This window comes from Ictidomys tridecemlineatus, chromosome 2 (assembly GCF_052094955.1).
Source record: "Ictidomys tridecemlineatus isolate mIctTri1 chromosome 2, mIctTri1.hap1, whole genome shotgun sequence".
Classification (NCBI taxonomy): Eukaryota; Metazoa; Chordata; class Mammalia; order Rodentia; family Sciuridae; genus Ictidomys; species Ictidomys tridecemlineatus.
In genome coordinates, this window is record NC_135478.1 from 5,148,178 (window position 1) to 5,162,092 (window position 13,915).

Below are 13,915 nucleotides of genomic sequence, written 5' to 3' on the forward strand. Positions count from 1 at the left end.
CCAGTCTCAGGTATTTTGTTGCAGCAATAGAAAACAGACTAAGACACCTAGTGAACCCTGCTTCAAACTTGAGCGTCCACGGCAGCCAATGGATGAATACCCCTGCGCAGTCACTCTGGCCTCAGGCAGTGGGCCCTGGGCTTCCTGAGCAATGTATCCTCCAGTCACAGTCAGAGCTCTCTATACCTGCAGTTTCTGCATTTGCAGATTCAACCTGCCTTAGATGGAAAGTATTTGAAAAAAAGAACTGCATCTGTACCGAACACCCACTGGTTCTGTGTGTCTTCAAGAGCTTTTCCCACCCTGAAAGCTCCATCGATCCACCCTGAATTCTCAATGTCTGCAAAGGAGGACTGAGTGCCTTGCCCACTGTCCACACAAGGGAACCCAACTGACTCCAGCTCATCAGAACAAGGCAGATTAGCCTCAGAGCCCTAAGGACACGGTGCTGGGAGGGGCCAGGCTGGCAGGAAGGTGGGGAAGGGGAACTCACGGCTGGCAGGAGTGGGGCAGGCCTCGCAGGGTCTGTTCCAGGCCTGGCCAATGTTGTAGGAGCAGCAGCAAGTCTTCCGGGTCACGTCGAAGGGCAGCTCACTTCCACATGTTCCATTGTAGTGCCGGAAGCAGGCACTCTTTCTCATGTCTGCAGTGTGGGAAAGGGTCTCCCAGGTGAGAGGAAGAGAGGACCAAACAGGAAGGGATTCATGGATCCATTGGAACACAACTGGATTGGTGTTTCCCCCCAGCACACTTGGGGGCCTCATTCATATTTCAGACTTAGTGCACAGCCTGGGTGACTGTTCGTGGCAGCTTCGTGGCAGCCCTGGGCCCTTGAGTCCTGCAGCCTTGTTCACTGACACATATCAACACCTCAGATACGCTCTCCCTTCCTCTCTCTCAAACACAACTCTTTGCACTCTTCCAAGGCTTGGAGGCAGCTCCTCCCATGCTGCTCCGGCCACTGCCAACCCCCTGGTCAACCGCGCTTCCTACCCATGCAGTTGTTGCCACCGTTGACTCGCAGGTACTCCGCAGGGCAGACACAGGTGTAGTTCCCCAGGGTGTTGTAGCATGTGCCAGGGCCACAGATGCCCGAGTGTGTGGAGCATTCATTGATATCTGCAGGGGAGGTGGGGCAGGCGGGGTGTTCGGACCCTGTCCAGGGACATTCCAGGTAACTCCTATCCGGGCCCAGGAGGCACTTCCGTGGTTTGGTTTTAAAACCAGCTTAACATTATACAGATATAGTAGGGACAGGACATGAAGAAACACTCACTGTGACACCACTTACACTAAGGAAATGACCTGAACCCACATGGGTTGTGCCATCACCAAGGGGCAACCACGTCTACCCCCTGCGATGTGATAGAGCGCAGGAGCCCCATGGATAACGCAGAGCCGTCCCCCTGTTTGGACCTGGAATGTTCCCTAAAGTCTCATGATGAAAGCAAGGGCCCCTATGCAGAGAGGGGCTCTGGGTAAGTGACTGAATCATGGATCTATGAACTGGTGGCTGAATGGAAGGCTGGGAGGAAGGAGGCCCTGGGGGCGTGCCCTGGAAGGGTCCCTCCTCTCCCTGACCGCGCCCCTCCCTCTCTGTTCCCTGGCTGCCCTGAGCCGGGAAGCTTCCTTTTGCCGCGTCCATCTGCCCTGATGGCCCAGACTTGGAGCCGGCCAACCCTGGACTGGGTCCTCTGAAACCGAGAGCCAAAATAAATCTTTGCTCCTCTAAGTTGATCTTGTCGGGTATTTTGGTCACAGTGATAGAAGATGATGCACCACCAAGACCCCGGAGGAGGCTTAAACACTGTGGAGAGTATCGAACTCTGTTTTTTTTCCTATACAGGCACTCCTATGATGAAGCTTGATTTTTAAATTAGGCACAGTGAGACATGAACAATTGTAACTGCTAAGAAAATGAAACTAGCATAACCAGATGCTGTAATAAATGTTATTTAAAACGTACAAATAGTTTATCTCTAGAATTTTCCATTTAGTATTTTCAGATTGGGTTGACCATGGGTAACCACAGACGTTGGCCATGGGTAAAGAGGACCACCATATCCTGGGGTGGGGGGGTCATGATTTTCAACCTGATCAATTCCTCCCATCCAGAGGCAGAGCTTTGGCTGTAAAGGGCCACGTTGTTTTGCAGTTTTTGAATCAAGAGGAAGTCTCTCCTGATTATCTGGTCTGTCACTGCAGCATAAAAGCAGTCACAAACAGTGTGAAAATGATCTGTGGTACTGTCCACGCTCCAAGAAAACTTTACTATGGACCCTAATATTTCACTTTCATATAATTTTCATGTGTCAGAGGATATTATTTTGATTATTTTCCTAATCACTTAAAATATGAAAAAAAAAATTCTTAGCCTGCAGGCTGTATAAAAACAGGTGAGAGAATGTTACACTGAGCGTGACATCACCAAAAATGGCAGAGCAGAGAACTCCCAGGCTCCACTCCTTCACAAAGGCAAATTAAACAGGCAAAATCCTGGGGGGGGGCGGGGGGAATCAACATATGTGGAGCTCTAGACTCCTGCGGAAAACTTATAACAAATAATTTACAATAAATAGTAACCGTGCTGCAGTGTGAGAATGCTGCTGTATTTGTAAGTGCCCCTGACAATGTCACGTCCCTCCCTTCTCAGGGACCACAGCTGCCATGAGAATCTTAAAAGCAGGAAGGGAGAAGTGGCATATTGAACACAGGGGACCCTCGGTAAGGTTAATAGCCAATCTCTCCTCAGAAACCGTGGAGGCCAGAAAACAGTGGGGTGAAGTAAAGCCCTGGAAGAAAAAAAGACTCTCATGGAGAAAAAGAACTGACCACCGAGAATACTGAGGGCAAAAGTGTCCCTCAGAAATGAAGGAGAATTTCTTAAGACAGTCTGAAATAAACAGAAATTGAAGGTGTTCATCTCCAGCAGGCCTCCCAAGAAATACTTATGAGCCCCTCCAAATGGAATGAAAATATCCTAGACAGTAACCCAGACCCGTATAGGGAAATAACGTACAATGAAACAGCGGGCTACCTAGGTAAATGTAGGACTCAGTAGTATTGCATTGTTGGTTATCAACTCCTATTTTTTCTTTAACTTTAAAAGGATACAGAAAAAGAAACAAGAAAGAAATTAAGATGGTCCATTAGGAAAAATATCAATCAATCGAAAAAAGAAACAAAAAAGTTAATAGGGTTGGGGTGTGGCTCATGATAGAGCACTTGCCTAGCATGTGTGAGGCCCAGGGTTCAATCCGAAACAAAACAAAATGGAACAAACAAACAAAAAAATACAACATATGTAGGAAATAAATAGAAAACGGCACATGTAAGCCTTTCCTTACCAGTAATAGTGTGTACATAGATTAGAGTCTCCAATGAAAAGTCAGACAGTGACAGAATGAACAAAAAATGAAAACATGATCCAACTAGGTGCTATCCACAAGAGACTCAGTGTAGACCCAAAGACACAAATGAGTTGAAGTTGAAAGTTAGGGAAAAGATATTCCATGCAAATAGTAATTGAAAGAGATCAAGGGTGGGCTGGGGTTGTGGCTCACCGGTAGATCACTTGCCTAGCATGTGCAAGGCCCTGGGTTTGATCCTCAGCACCACATAAAAATAGAATAAAGATATTGTGCCCATCTACAACTAAAAAATAAAATATTTAAAAAAAAAAAAAGAGATCAGGGGTGACAATAGTTGTTTTAAAAAAATAGACTTAAAGCCCCAAATTACCATAAGAGACAAAGAAGAATACCATATATTGATACAATGGTCAACCCACCAAGAAGATATAACAATGATACACATGTATGCACCTAACAAAAGAGCCTCAAAATATGTGATGTAAAAACTGACAAAAAACAGTCAGAATTCTACAAAAACAATTGAAGAATTCAAAAGCCCACTTTCAATAAGAGATAAAAAGAAACTAGCTGAAGGTGGACAAGACAAGAGAGGGCTTCATCAACATCATGAAGCACTAAACCTAAGAAAACCTATAGAACTTGCAACCCCCAAACAGCAGAATGCACTTTTTTTTTGCCAAGTGGACATGAAAAATTCTCGAGGATAGACCACAGATCAGGTCACAAAACAAGCGTGAATAAATTGTTTTAAAATTCAAATCATACAAAGCATTTCTCCAACCACAATGGAATAAAACACTGACCCTAATCCTAACACACCGTCCTGGGCACCAGCTAGCTGTTGACCATCCCTGTGATGCTCAAACAAGAATGACAGACAGGGCTGGGTTTGTAGCTCAGTGGTAGAGCACTCGCCTTACATGTGTGAGGCACATAAAAATAAGTGAAATAAAGATACTGGGTCCATTTACAACTAAAAAGAAGGATAGACAGGTGAAGTGATGCTTGAAGGAAATGTGGGACTGTTCCTTCTCGTGCTTTTTCTTTCTCACTCTTCGCTTTGGGGCTTGGTCGGTTTGGCTTAAGAGAAGAAGGACAGATGGATGGACAGATGGATGGACAAATGAAGAGGAGAAGGAGGAAGAGCAGAGGGCAAACCAAGGCAAACCAAACCTCAGGTAAGGACCTCCCTTCCTTATCCATATGGAGCTTGGCAGGACAGGAAGTCAGGGAGGGCCTGGCCCAGCCTGGGGGAGAATCCACACTCACCCTCACAGATGCGGGTGCCCTCATTCAGGTGGTATCCCGGTGGGCAATTGCACTGGAAGCTGCCAAATGTGTTGACACAGTCCCCTCCCTGGCACAGCCCTGGCAGCTCCTGGCACTCATCAATGTCTGTCAAGGAAGGGAAAAAGCTGATCGTGGGAGCTTCCTGGGCTTTCCTGGGCTCCTTCAAGGATCCCCAAGAGATACCCCTCATGGCTGTCGAATATTTGGAGGTCTCTCTCAAAGGCTAGACCCAGACTCTCTTGAGTTCAACTCCTTTCCTTTCATTGTGAGGAAGATGTGGGATGGATGAGTGGATGGATGGATGGATAGGGCATGGATGAATGGATGGATGGGGATGGATGAATGAGGTATGGATGAATGGATGGATGCGTAGATGATAGGTGGATGGATGATGGATGGATGGGGATGGATGAATAGATGATGGATGGATGGGCATGGATGAATGGATGAATGAGGTATGGATGAATGGATAGATGGATGGATGGATGGATAGATGATGGATGGATGGAGCATGGAAAATGGAAGGATGGGTGGATGGATAAGTGGAAGGTTGGATGAATAAGCCAACAGATGGGAGAAGAAATGGCTGAAAGAATAAATTAACAATGCATTGCAAAGTGGAAGCATGGTTTGGTTCTCCCGTCAGTCCTCCAGGTGAAAAGATATGCTCCCCAGGCAGTCCAACTCAGTACTTGGGTGAGATACAGAGAAAGTGGAGCCAGTTGGATGGTCTGCCAGGAACTCACCTTCTAGAATGACAGTGACCGGGTTGGGCCGGAAGCCCTCACCACCTGGGCACAGGGTTCTGTACTCAGCTGCAAGAGAAACAGGCTCTTGTGAGGGGCTATGGGGTGGGGCATTGGATCAAAGCCTAGGGGAAACGGGAGGGGGGTCCCTTAAAAAGTGCTCAAGAGCAGCCCCCGTCTGGTCATCCTTGGCCTCTTGGAGTCAAGAGACCTTAGGTCAATGTTAGGGCTGCTTGGGGATTTGGTGTGTGTGAGTGTGAGTGTGTGTAAATGTGTTTTCACATTCAATATGGCAGCAGACGGATCACAAGGTAGCGGCTTTGCACAGGCTGTTCTCACTGCCTTCACATCCTCCTCCTTCTCTTCTAGGGAAACTCCTACTCATCCTTCAAAACCTCACTCAAGCCTTCTCCCTGGGAAGCCTTCTTTCACCTGCTTCCTCTCTGTGGCTTTCTCCTGGACCATCCCTAAGCCTCAACAAGCCCTTTGGAGAGCTCTACCCTCGCAATCCTGAGACCACTGGTTCCCAGGTGAGGAACAGATGTGGCTTGTCTTTCTCTCAGTCCCCGGACCCTAGCACAAGGCACAGAGGAACTCCCAGTGTTTGTTGACTGGCCAAGTGATGGAGTGAAGCACAGAGAATTGGAGAGGCCCGACGCATGGGCTGCCCAGAGCATGCAGTGTGTCCCAGGATGCACTCTTCTCCCTCCCTGGTGTTCAGTTTCCCTGTCCCTCAAAGCCTTCTGTTAGCAGAAATGACCCCGAAGATCCTGGTTCTGTGGCTCAGGCCACAGTGCCTGCCCTGCAGAGGAACTCACTGGCATTGGTCATTGGGCACAGTTCACAGGGGTTGCCCCAGGCCCGGCCCAGGGAGCAACAGCAGGAGGCTCGGGTGACGCCAATTCCGATCTCAGCACTGCAGGAAATGCCACCATCCCCTCGGTCAAGGGTCTCCAGGAAACAATTCCCAGCCCGGGTGTCTGAACAGGCAGAAAGGGGTGGTTAGCAAATGGCAGGAGAGAAACCATGTGCATGTGTGCTTGCTATGTGTCTATGCATGTGTGGCCTCTGAGTGTCTCTGTGTGCCTGTGTGGGGGTTGAGGGGGACAACTGTTGACTGACGGTCTCAGTGTGTGTGGCCGTGGGTGTGTGTGTGTGTGTGTGTGTGTGTGTGGCCATGTGTGTGTGGTGGTGGCTGGGTGTTCCTGAACGCATGAACAGGGAAGGGCCGGGCAGGGAAGGTGTGTGCTTGTGAGACTGTCTGCATGGGCGTGCAGCTGGATCTAGACCAGAAGGCTGTATCTCTCTGGGGGACAAGGATGATCCTGGTTCCAAGCCAGCAAGTGTCCTCTTGTCAGGAGCAGGTGCACAGCCTGACATCCAGCTGGCTCCACAGACCCCAGGTCCCCCCAGCTAGAGCTGAGCATGGACTCACCAACGCATCCCACCCCACTGGGGTTCAGCTCGAAATCCTGGGGACAGTTGCAGAAGTAGCTGCCGGGGGTGTTGACACACAGGCCGTTGATGCAGTTCACAGGGTCTGCACACTCGTTGGCATCTGTGGGGGGCAACAGCACCATCAGTAGGACTTCCACCCTCCTTCCATCCCCCTCCCTCCTGGCTTGCTCCTGGAAAGCCATGGCCCTTGCTTAGGTGCTGGACCTTGGAACAAATCCTTGACCTTCACCGGAAAGAAATTGAAGGGGACAGGCCTCCAGAGTCTGCACTGGCCCTTCCGACCCCCTCCTCTTCCTGTTCCGTTCAACTGGGCTTAGAGGTTTCCCCTTGAAAACTCTCCCCACCCTGCGTGCCACTCAGCCAACACACAAAACCCAGATTTAGAAAATGCTTTAAAACCATGGGGTGGAAAACTCAAATCTGGCCCACTGCTTGTTGGTGTCAATAAAGTTTTATTGGCAAATGGCCATGGCCATTCATTTACATGTCATCTGTGGCTGTTCAACAGCAGCGGAGTGGAGTACAGCCAATGGAGACTGGCTTGCAGAGCTGAGGTCAGGCAAGCCCGCTCCCAGGGGCAGCGAGGGAGCAAGCCACGCCCCCACTCTCAGTCCTGTGTCCCCGCTTCCCCAGCCTGGCTGACCCCGCACCTGTGCAGTTGCCGCCACTGCGGTCCAGCTCAAAGCCATCGTCACAGACGCAGCGGAACATCCCGGGCAGGTTCTCACAGGTCCCGAACGTGCAGAGGTTCCCGAGAGCACACTCGTCCACATCTGCAGGAACCCCAGGTCAGCCCGCCTGGCTGGACAGCATGTTTGGGGACCCACCCGCTCTGCCCTCTATCCGGTGGAGCCCGGGCCTCACCCTGGCAGGCCCGGTGGTCCTCGGTGGGGCTGAAGCCCATCTCACATTCGCAGCGGAAGCCACCAGGTACATTGAGACACTGCCCGCTGTCACAGAGGTCCATGTCCGCAGCGCATTCGTCCCTGTCTGAGGAGCCCAAGGGGCAGAGGGCTGGGGGCCAGCTGGGCTGGAACCCCTCGAGGTGGGTGGGAGGATCCAGACACTTGAACACTTCAGTGTCCCCAGGGACCCAGGAATGAAGCTCTAGGAACTTGGACCCCAACTCAGGGTGGGATCAAGACAGGGGCCAGGGAGAGGAGAGGGGGCTCTGGACATGCAGACTCCAGCAGACGGACAGAGAGGGATTTGGTCACACCTTGGGCAGAGGGCAGCCAGGTAGTAAGCAAGCATCCCCAAGCACGCGGGGTCCAAGGGAGAAGACAACCTTCGCAGGTGGGTAGGCGGCCGGGGGGCTGCATCCCCAGGGTGCATCCCCAGGGTGGGAGGTGGCGAGTCCAGCCCCGTGGCTGTCCCTCTCTCTGGTGCCTGCACCTGCTTCCTCTCACCTTCACAGGAGTAGCCATCCCCAGCAAATCCCTGGCGGCAGGCGCAGCGGTAGGACCCAGGGGTGTTGTGGCAGTCGGCTCGCGGGCTGCACCGGTGCTCTCGGAGGGCACACTCATCCAGGTCTGTAGGGGACAGAGCGTGCAGTCCCCCAGTGTGCATGCCAGGGGCCGCAGAGAGGCAGACCCTCCAACCCAGCCCTGCATGGTCCCACCAGCCCTGGGCCCAGCCACACCACCTCCACCTTGCACCCCCCTACCTCTTCTACTTTGTAGGGACCCCTGCCCCAGGTACTCACCCTGGCATCTGAAGCCATCTCCCACCCAGCCTGGCCGGCACCTACAGCTGAAACTCCCAGGGACGTTGAGGCAGGAGGCGTGGCTGTCACAGTTGTGTCCCCCAAGCTCACACTCGTTCACATCTGAGTGGGGAGGAGAAATTTCAGGGCCCAGTCTCAGAGGGCAAGACTTGCTGTGGTAGCAGTGAAAAGAGGGAGGAAAGCCCCCGGAGAGTCTCCTTCCGCCTACCCCAGGACCTTCTGTCTTTATCCAGAGTCCAAGAGAGAAACCCCCAATCCAACAGGCATAACTCTTAGCAGCCCTCAGAAATGATCTAAAATGGCAACATGAGAGACTCAGGTAGACATTAAGAGTAACTGTCCCAATGAAGAGTTAAACCAGGATTTCCTTCTAGTCTGTCATTTCTGAGTCAGTTTTGCATCACCTTTATCATCTCTGCAGTGCTGATGCACCACCTAAGTGAGCTACCGTTACTGAACCTTTCTTTACCTGGACTCTCAGTTATACTTGCAAAAATGTATTTTCAAAGAAAAATTTATCTCAACACTGACAAACTCAAAATCATAGTTTTGGGCTAGGGGTGCAGTTCAGTGGTACAGCACTTGCCTAGCCTGCACCAGGCCCTCGGTTCCATACCGTGCATGGGAAGATAAAAAATCAATCATAGGGCTTAGTGTTCTGCGATGCAATCTTTGTATCTAACACACACTCAAATAACTATACAACTAGAGCGTACAGGGCTGTGGGCCCTTGCGACACCCAGTCAAGTCCTAACCCCTTGAATCTGTGAACCTGATCTCATTTGGAGACGGGTTCACCTTTCACTCTTCCACATGCGGAAATCCACCCAGTACCATTTGTCAAAGGGGCTGACTTTCCCTACCATACGTTTTTGGCCCCTTGGTCAAGCATCAGATGCCTGTAGCTGCGAGGGTTGACTTCTGAGCCCCCTGGTCTATTCCATGAGTCTATGTGTCTGCTTTTATGGCAGTACCGTGCCGTGTTTGTGGAAGGAAGAGGTCAAAGTGAAGCCATGGAACCCCAAAGATTGTGAGCAACCTTCAGAAGCTAGGAGACATGCGTGGGACAGACTCTCCCTCTGAACTCCCCAGAAGGAACCCAGCCTGGCCACACCTTGATTTCAGGCCTTTTGACCTCCAGAGCTATTTTCTGGAGGGAGGCTAAATCTCTGGGATTTTATACCAAGAGGCAGATGCTCATCTGACAGCCCTAGGAAGCGGATTCTGTAACAATTCGGGTATTTCAATGTGCATGTAAAGCAGAGGCTCCCCTGCTGTGTTGGGAAGGTGCTGTGGGCATTTGGGGCTGCTCTGTCCAGCTATTTAAGGGGACCCCGGGGCAGTGCATTCACACGAGGCCTCATCAGTGGAGATCCATCAGAATGAGTTCTGGCTACACTCTGCCTGAGGCCTGGGGCAGCCCTGATGACCATCAAGCTGGCCCCTGGAGTCCCTCTCACCTGCATCACTGACCACCAGCTCACCTGAGCAGCCCGTGGCCCCCTTCCTGACGACGTAGCCTGGCTGGCAGTGGCACACAAAGGACCCCTTTGTGTTCTCACAGATCCCGTGGATGCAGATGTAAGGGTTAAGGTCACACTCGTTCACATCTGTAGGGTGAGAGGGCAGGAGGTGTGAGGATTAGGTGCTGGGGGAGGGCAGGACGGAGGCCAGCAGCAGGCTGGGTGTCCTGTGATGCGTGTTTCACAGCATGTGCTTCATGGAACACAGGAGCCAGTGAGCCATGACAGGCCTGCACTATCCAGGACATTTAGGGAATGAGTCCCATAAGACAGCCAGGCTTACTTCCAGCAGGACTTCACGTGAGGTCTGCAGCAGGATTATGTGGACAGCAGTCCCTATCTTTACCTGTTCACAAGGCTTTTTTTCTGAAATCCCGGTGCATGGGACTCAAGTTCCACTGTCCAAGTAAGTTTTGGTCAGGAGTCACATGGTTACTTCTGGAACTTCCCACTCTCCCCTCAGCTCTGCCCTGGTAGGGCACCCAGTACACATCTCCTCCCCAGTCCCCAGGACCACCTGTGGCTAGGTGAGGACAAGGGTTGCAAAACCCCAAACAGGGCTCACAGAACACCGTTCTGACTCTCTTTCATCCTGTTTCCCCTCCCCTTTGCCCGGGATGATCTTAAAGCACAAACCCCCAGAACACAGCATGATTTTCTGGTTGGTGCTGGGTTCACAGTGAATGCTCAATAAATGTGACCCCTAAGGGGCTGGGGTTGTGGCTCAGTGGTAGAGTGCTTGCCTAGTATGCATTGGGTTTGATCCTCAGAACCACATAAATGTAAAATAAAGATGTTGTGTCCACCTAAAAAACTAAAATTAAAAAAAAAAAAGGTGATCCCTAAGAACAGGCTTGGCGGGCTCTGCTTCTATGAGTGTCTCCAGGGCTTTGGAGGCAGGTCTCAGTGCTGGTGGCCTCCAAGCAGCCCACTGAGCACTGCTACCAAGCCTCACCTCCCTTTCCTGACAGGGATGGGACCTCAAACTTGTGCCTTCGTGCCTCCTGGTAGGGGGAGTGGGGGCTCTGATGTTGCCTCCTCCACCCCACAGTCCTGCTTCTCACCGACACACGTTGTCATGTCCAGAGTGGCTGTGAAGCCATCATAACACAGGCAGCGATGCCCCCCGGGCGTGTTGGTGCACTGGCCCCGGTCACAGATGTCTGGGTTCTCTTCACACTCGTCCACATCTGGAAGAACAGGGGTGGAGGATGGGCTGCAAGTGCACAGGATGCGGGGAGATCTCAGGATCCTTCTCCCAGAGTCAGCAGCCCACAGGCCGGGCAGGGATGCTTTGGCTTTGCCCTGGACTTTGTGTGATGCTGGCCTCTGGGCCACTCTGGGGCTTGGCTAATGCCAGCAAGTCCCCATCCCAGGCAGAGAGAGAGGCCAGGCCCACCCACCTGCACAGGTCCTCCCATCGGGCATCAGCAGGTAGCCTTGTCCACAGCTGCACCGGAAGCTGCCTTCAGTATTAACGCAGTGCACGTCACAGCCACCATTCCGCACTTGACACTCATTGATGTCTACAGGAGGCAGGGCAGACAGGGAGCAGCTGGAGCAGTGCACGGGGCTGGGCATGGGCAGGGCTGGGAAGCAGTGTAGTGGGGCAGTGGGAGGGGCCATGTGTGGGTTGGGCCAGGGAAGTGGGAGGGGCTGGCATGGTTTGGTGGGCGGGGCTGGGAAGTGGGAGGGGTCTGGTGGGGTGGGGGTGGGACAGTGGGCGGGGCTGGGGTGGGTGCGGCTCATTCAGGGGCAAGAGTGGAGTGGGATCCGAGAGGAGGCCAGCAGGAACTGCAGCGGCTGCCATTGGGCTGCAGCGGGGATCTGGGGCAGGCGCAGGCTCACCCACGCAGCCCTGGCGGTCAGGCGTGCCCTGGAAGCCAGCGTGGCAAGAGCACTGGAAGGCACCAATGACGTTGACACACTGGCCGTGCGGACACAGGCTGTCACTCAGGGCACACTCGTCGATGTCTGCGGGGTGGGGGGAAGCACAAGGCTGGTGGGGTTCCCTGGTGAAGGAGGGACCTGTACCCTCTGCCTCTTTGTGATGAGACACACCTAACCAATCAGCTCACACTCCCCACATCAGCACTCCCTCCACGGGCACCTGCCTACTCACACAAACACACACTCACACCATGCACACTCGTCCCTGGTGCACACAGCCACAGATACACACTCCATTACAAACACAAATACACAGACTCAGACTCACAAACACACCTCACTCTAACCCATACTTATGCTCACACTTGTACACCTGTATGTATACTAGCACTCAGGTAGATTCACACCGTTGTGCATGCTCTTGCATACCCACACAAGCTCATACACTCACATACAAACACATCTATCCTCTATAGACACATTCACATCCAGATACACACTCACACCCTCTTACATGCTCACACACATGCACAACCCCTCACATCTGCACACATGTGAACAGCCTGTATAGGCACACACATACATCCTCACAGGCACCCTCACTCATATAGATGCATTCACAGGTACACGTGCACGTTCACAGACACACATTCCTCCCATCTCACTCCTATGCACCCATGGAGACACACAAATGTACACTTCCACCATCCGGTGCATGCAATCACACACATACACACACATTTGCACACTCATACATAAGCCCATCCTCAGATACACCAATACAATCACCCGCCATCTCACACGGTAGACACTGAGACACACACTCCCACTAGCACATGCAGGGCCCGTGCACATATACACACCATGTGTGCAGGATGCACACTCACCCTCACAGGCAGTGCCCTCGGCCACCAGTTCATGTCCTGTGGGACACCGGCACTCGTAGCTCCCATCCGTATTAGTGCAGGTGCCTCCCCGGCACATCAGCGGGTCCCTTGCACACTCGTCCACATCTGAATGTATGAAAAGAGCAGGCTGAAGACGCCAAGTGGAGGAGGCGGTGAAGTGGCTCCTGGAAGCTTCCCCTGCTGCCTGGGAGTAATGTGTGTCTGTGTGTCTGTGAACGTGCACGTGTACCTGTGAATGCATCTATAGGCTCCCTCACCCTGGCTGAAGCCAGGACAGCCCAGAGGCTTAGGGCTTGGATGACCGGGGACAGTGAGGTCTGAGCTGGGAGAAGCAGGGACAAGTCAGATCTGAGGGAGAGGGACTGGAATTCGCAGAATTGGGACAGGAGGCGGACACTTGGAATCACTGACAGAAGCCCTGAGAAGCCCCTCCCCTCCCCTTTGGACCAGGCTCAGCCCTGCAGCCACCTTTGTCTCCTTCTAGCCCTAGGCCCACCTCAGGGCCTTTGCATATGCTGTTCTCACTCCAGGCTGCCCCTCTAGCCTCTCTTCACCCCATTTTCTCCCACTCCTCTCAGCCACTCCCCAAGTCCCACAGGATGAGCACGTCTTCCAGGTCCGCAATCCTATTGGAACTTGTGCATTGCTTTGGGGATTCGTTTTAACATCTGTTTCCCCACCAGGCCATGAACTCCAAGAAAACAGCTCTATCGCTAAGCTCTCTGCAGTGGAATGTTCACTGAATGAGTAACAAAGGAACGATGAGGCTGAGGCCCCTGAAGGGCAGTGTCTCCCAAGCTTCTCTGTGGAGCCCTGTCTTTTTCATGCTGCACCCCTCCTGGGAGACCTCACTGTCCGCATGTCCCCACCCAGGTCTCAGTCCCCAGGCCTCTCTCCTAAAGACGACAGCCTATGGCAACCAGAAATGCTCTTCCCTAGCTGGACGGCAGCCCCTCCCATGCCTTCCCTCCCCCCAGCAAAGCTCCAGGCCCCTCCTCTG

General features: G+C 52.5%; 1 protein-coding gene across 2 annotated transcripts in view; it reads right to left on the reverse strand.

Annotated features, from left to right (window-relative positions):
- Fbn3 (fibrillin 3) overlaps positions 1-13,915 on the reverse strand; it is a 55,657-nt gene that overhangs the window by 24,094 nt on the left and 17,648 nt on the right. For both annotated transcript variants that reach the window (XM_078035195.1, XM_078035199.1), the window contains exons 27-41: positions 12,895-13,020; positions 11,966-12,091; positions 11,521-11,643; positions 11,182-11,307; positions 10,079-10,204; positions 8,574-8,696; positions 8,278-8,400; positions 7,733-7,858; positions 7,519-7,641; positions 6,846-6,968; positions 6,229-6,390; positions 5,411-5,479; positions 4,644-4,769; positions 994-1,119; positions 494-643 (exon numbers count right to left, since the gene is read on the reverse strand). In XM_078035195.1, coding sequence (XP_077891321.1) covers positions 494-643; positions 994-1,119; positions 4,644-4,769; positions 5,411-5,479; positions 6,229-6,390; positions 6,846-6,968; positions 7,519-7,641; positions 7,733-7,858; positions 8,278-8,400; positions 8,574-8,696; positions 10,079-10,204; positions 11,182-11,307; positions 11,521-11,643; positions 11,966-12,091; positions 12,895-13,020 — 1,878 coding nt within the window. The remainder of the gene's footprint in view (positions 1-493; positions 644-993; positions 1,120-4,643; positions 4,770-5,410; positions 5,480-6,228; positions 6,391-6,845; positions 6,969-7,518; positions 7,642-7,732; positions 7,859-8,277; positions 8,401-8,573; positions 8,697-10,078; positions 10,205-11,181; positions 11,308-11,520; positions 11,644-11,965; positions 12,092-12,894; positions 13,021-13,915) is intronic.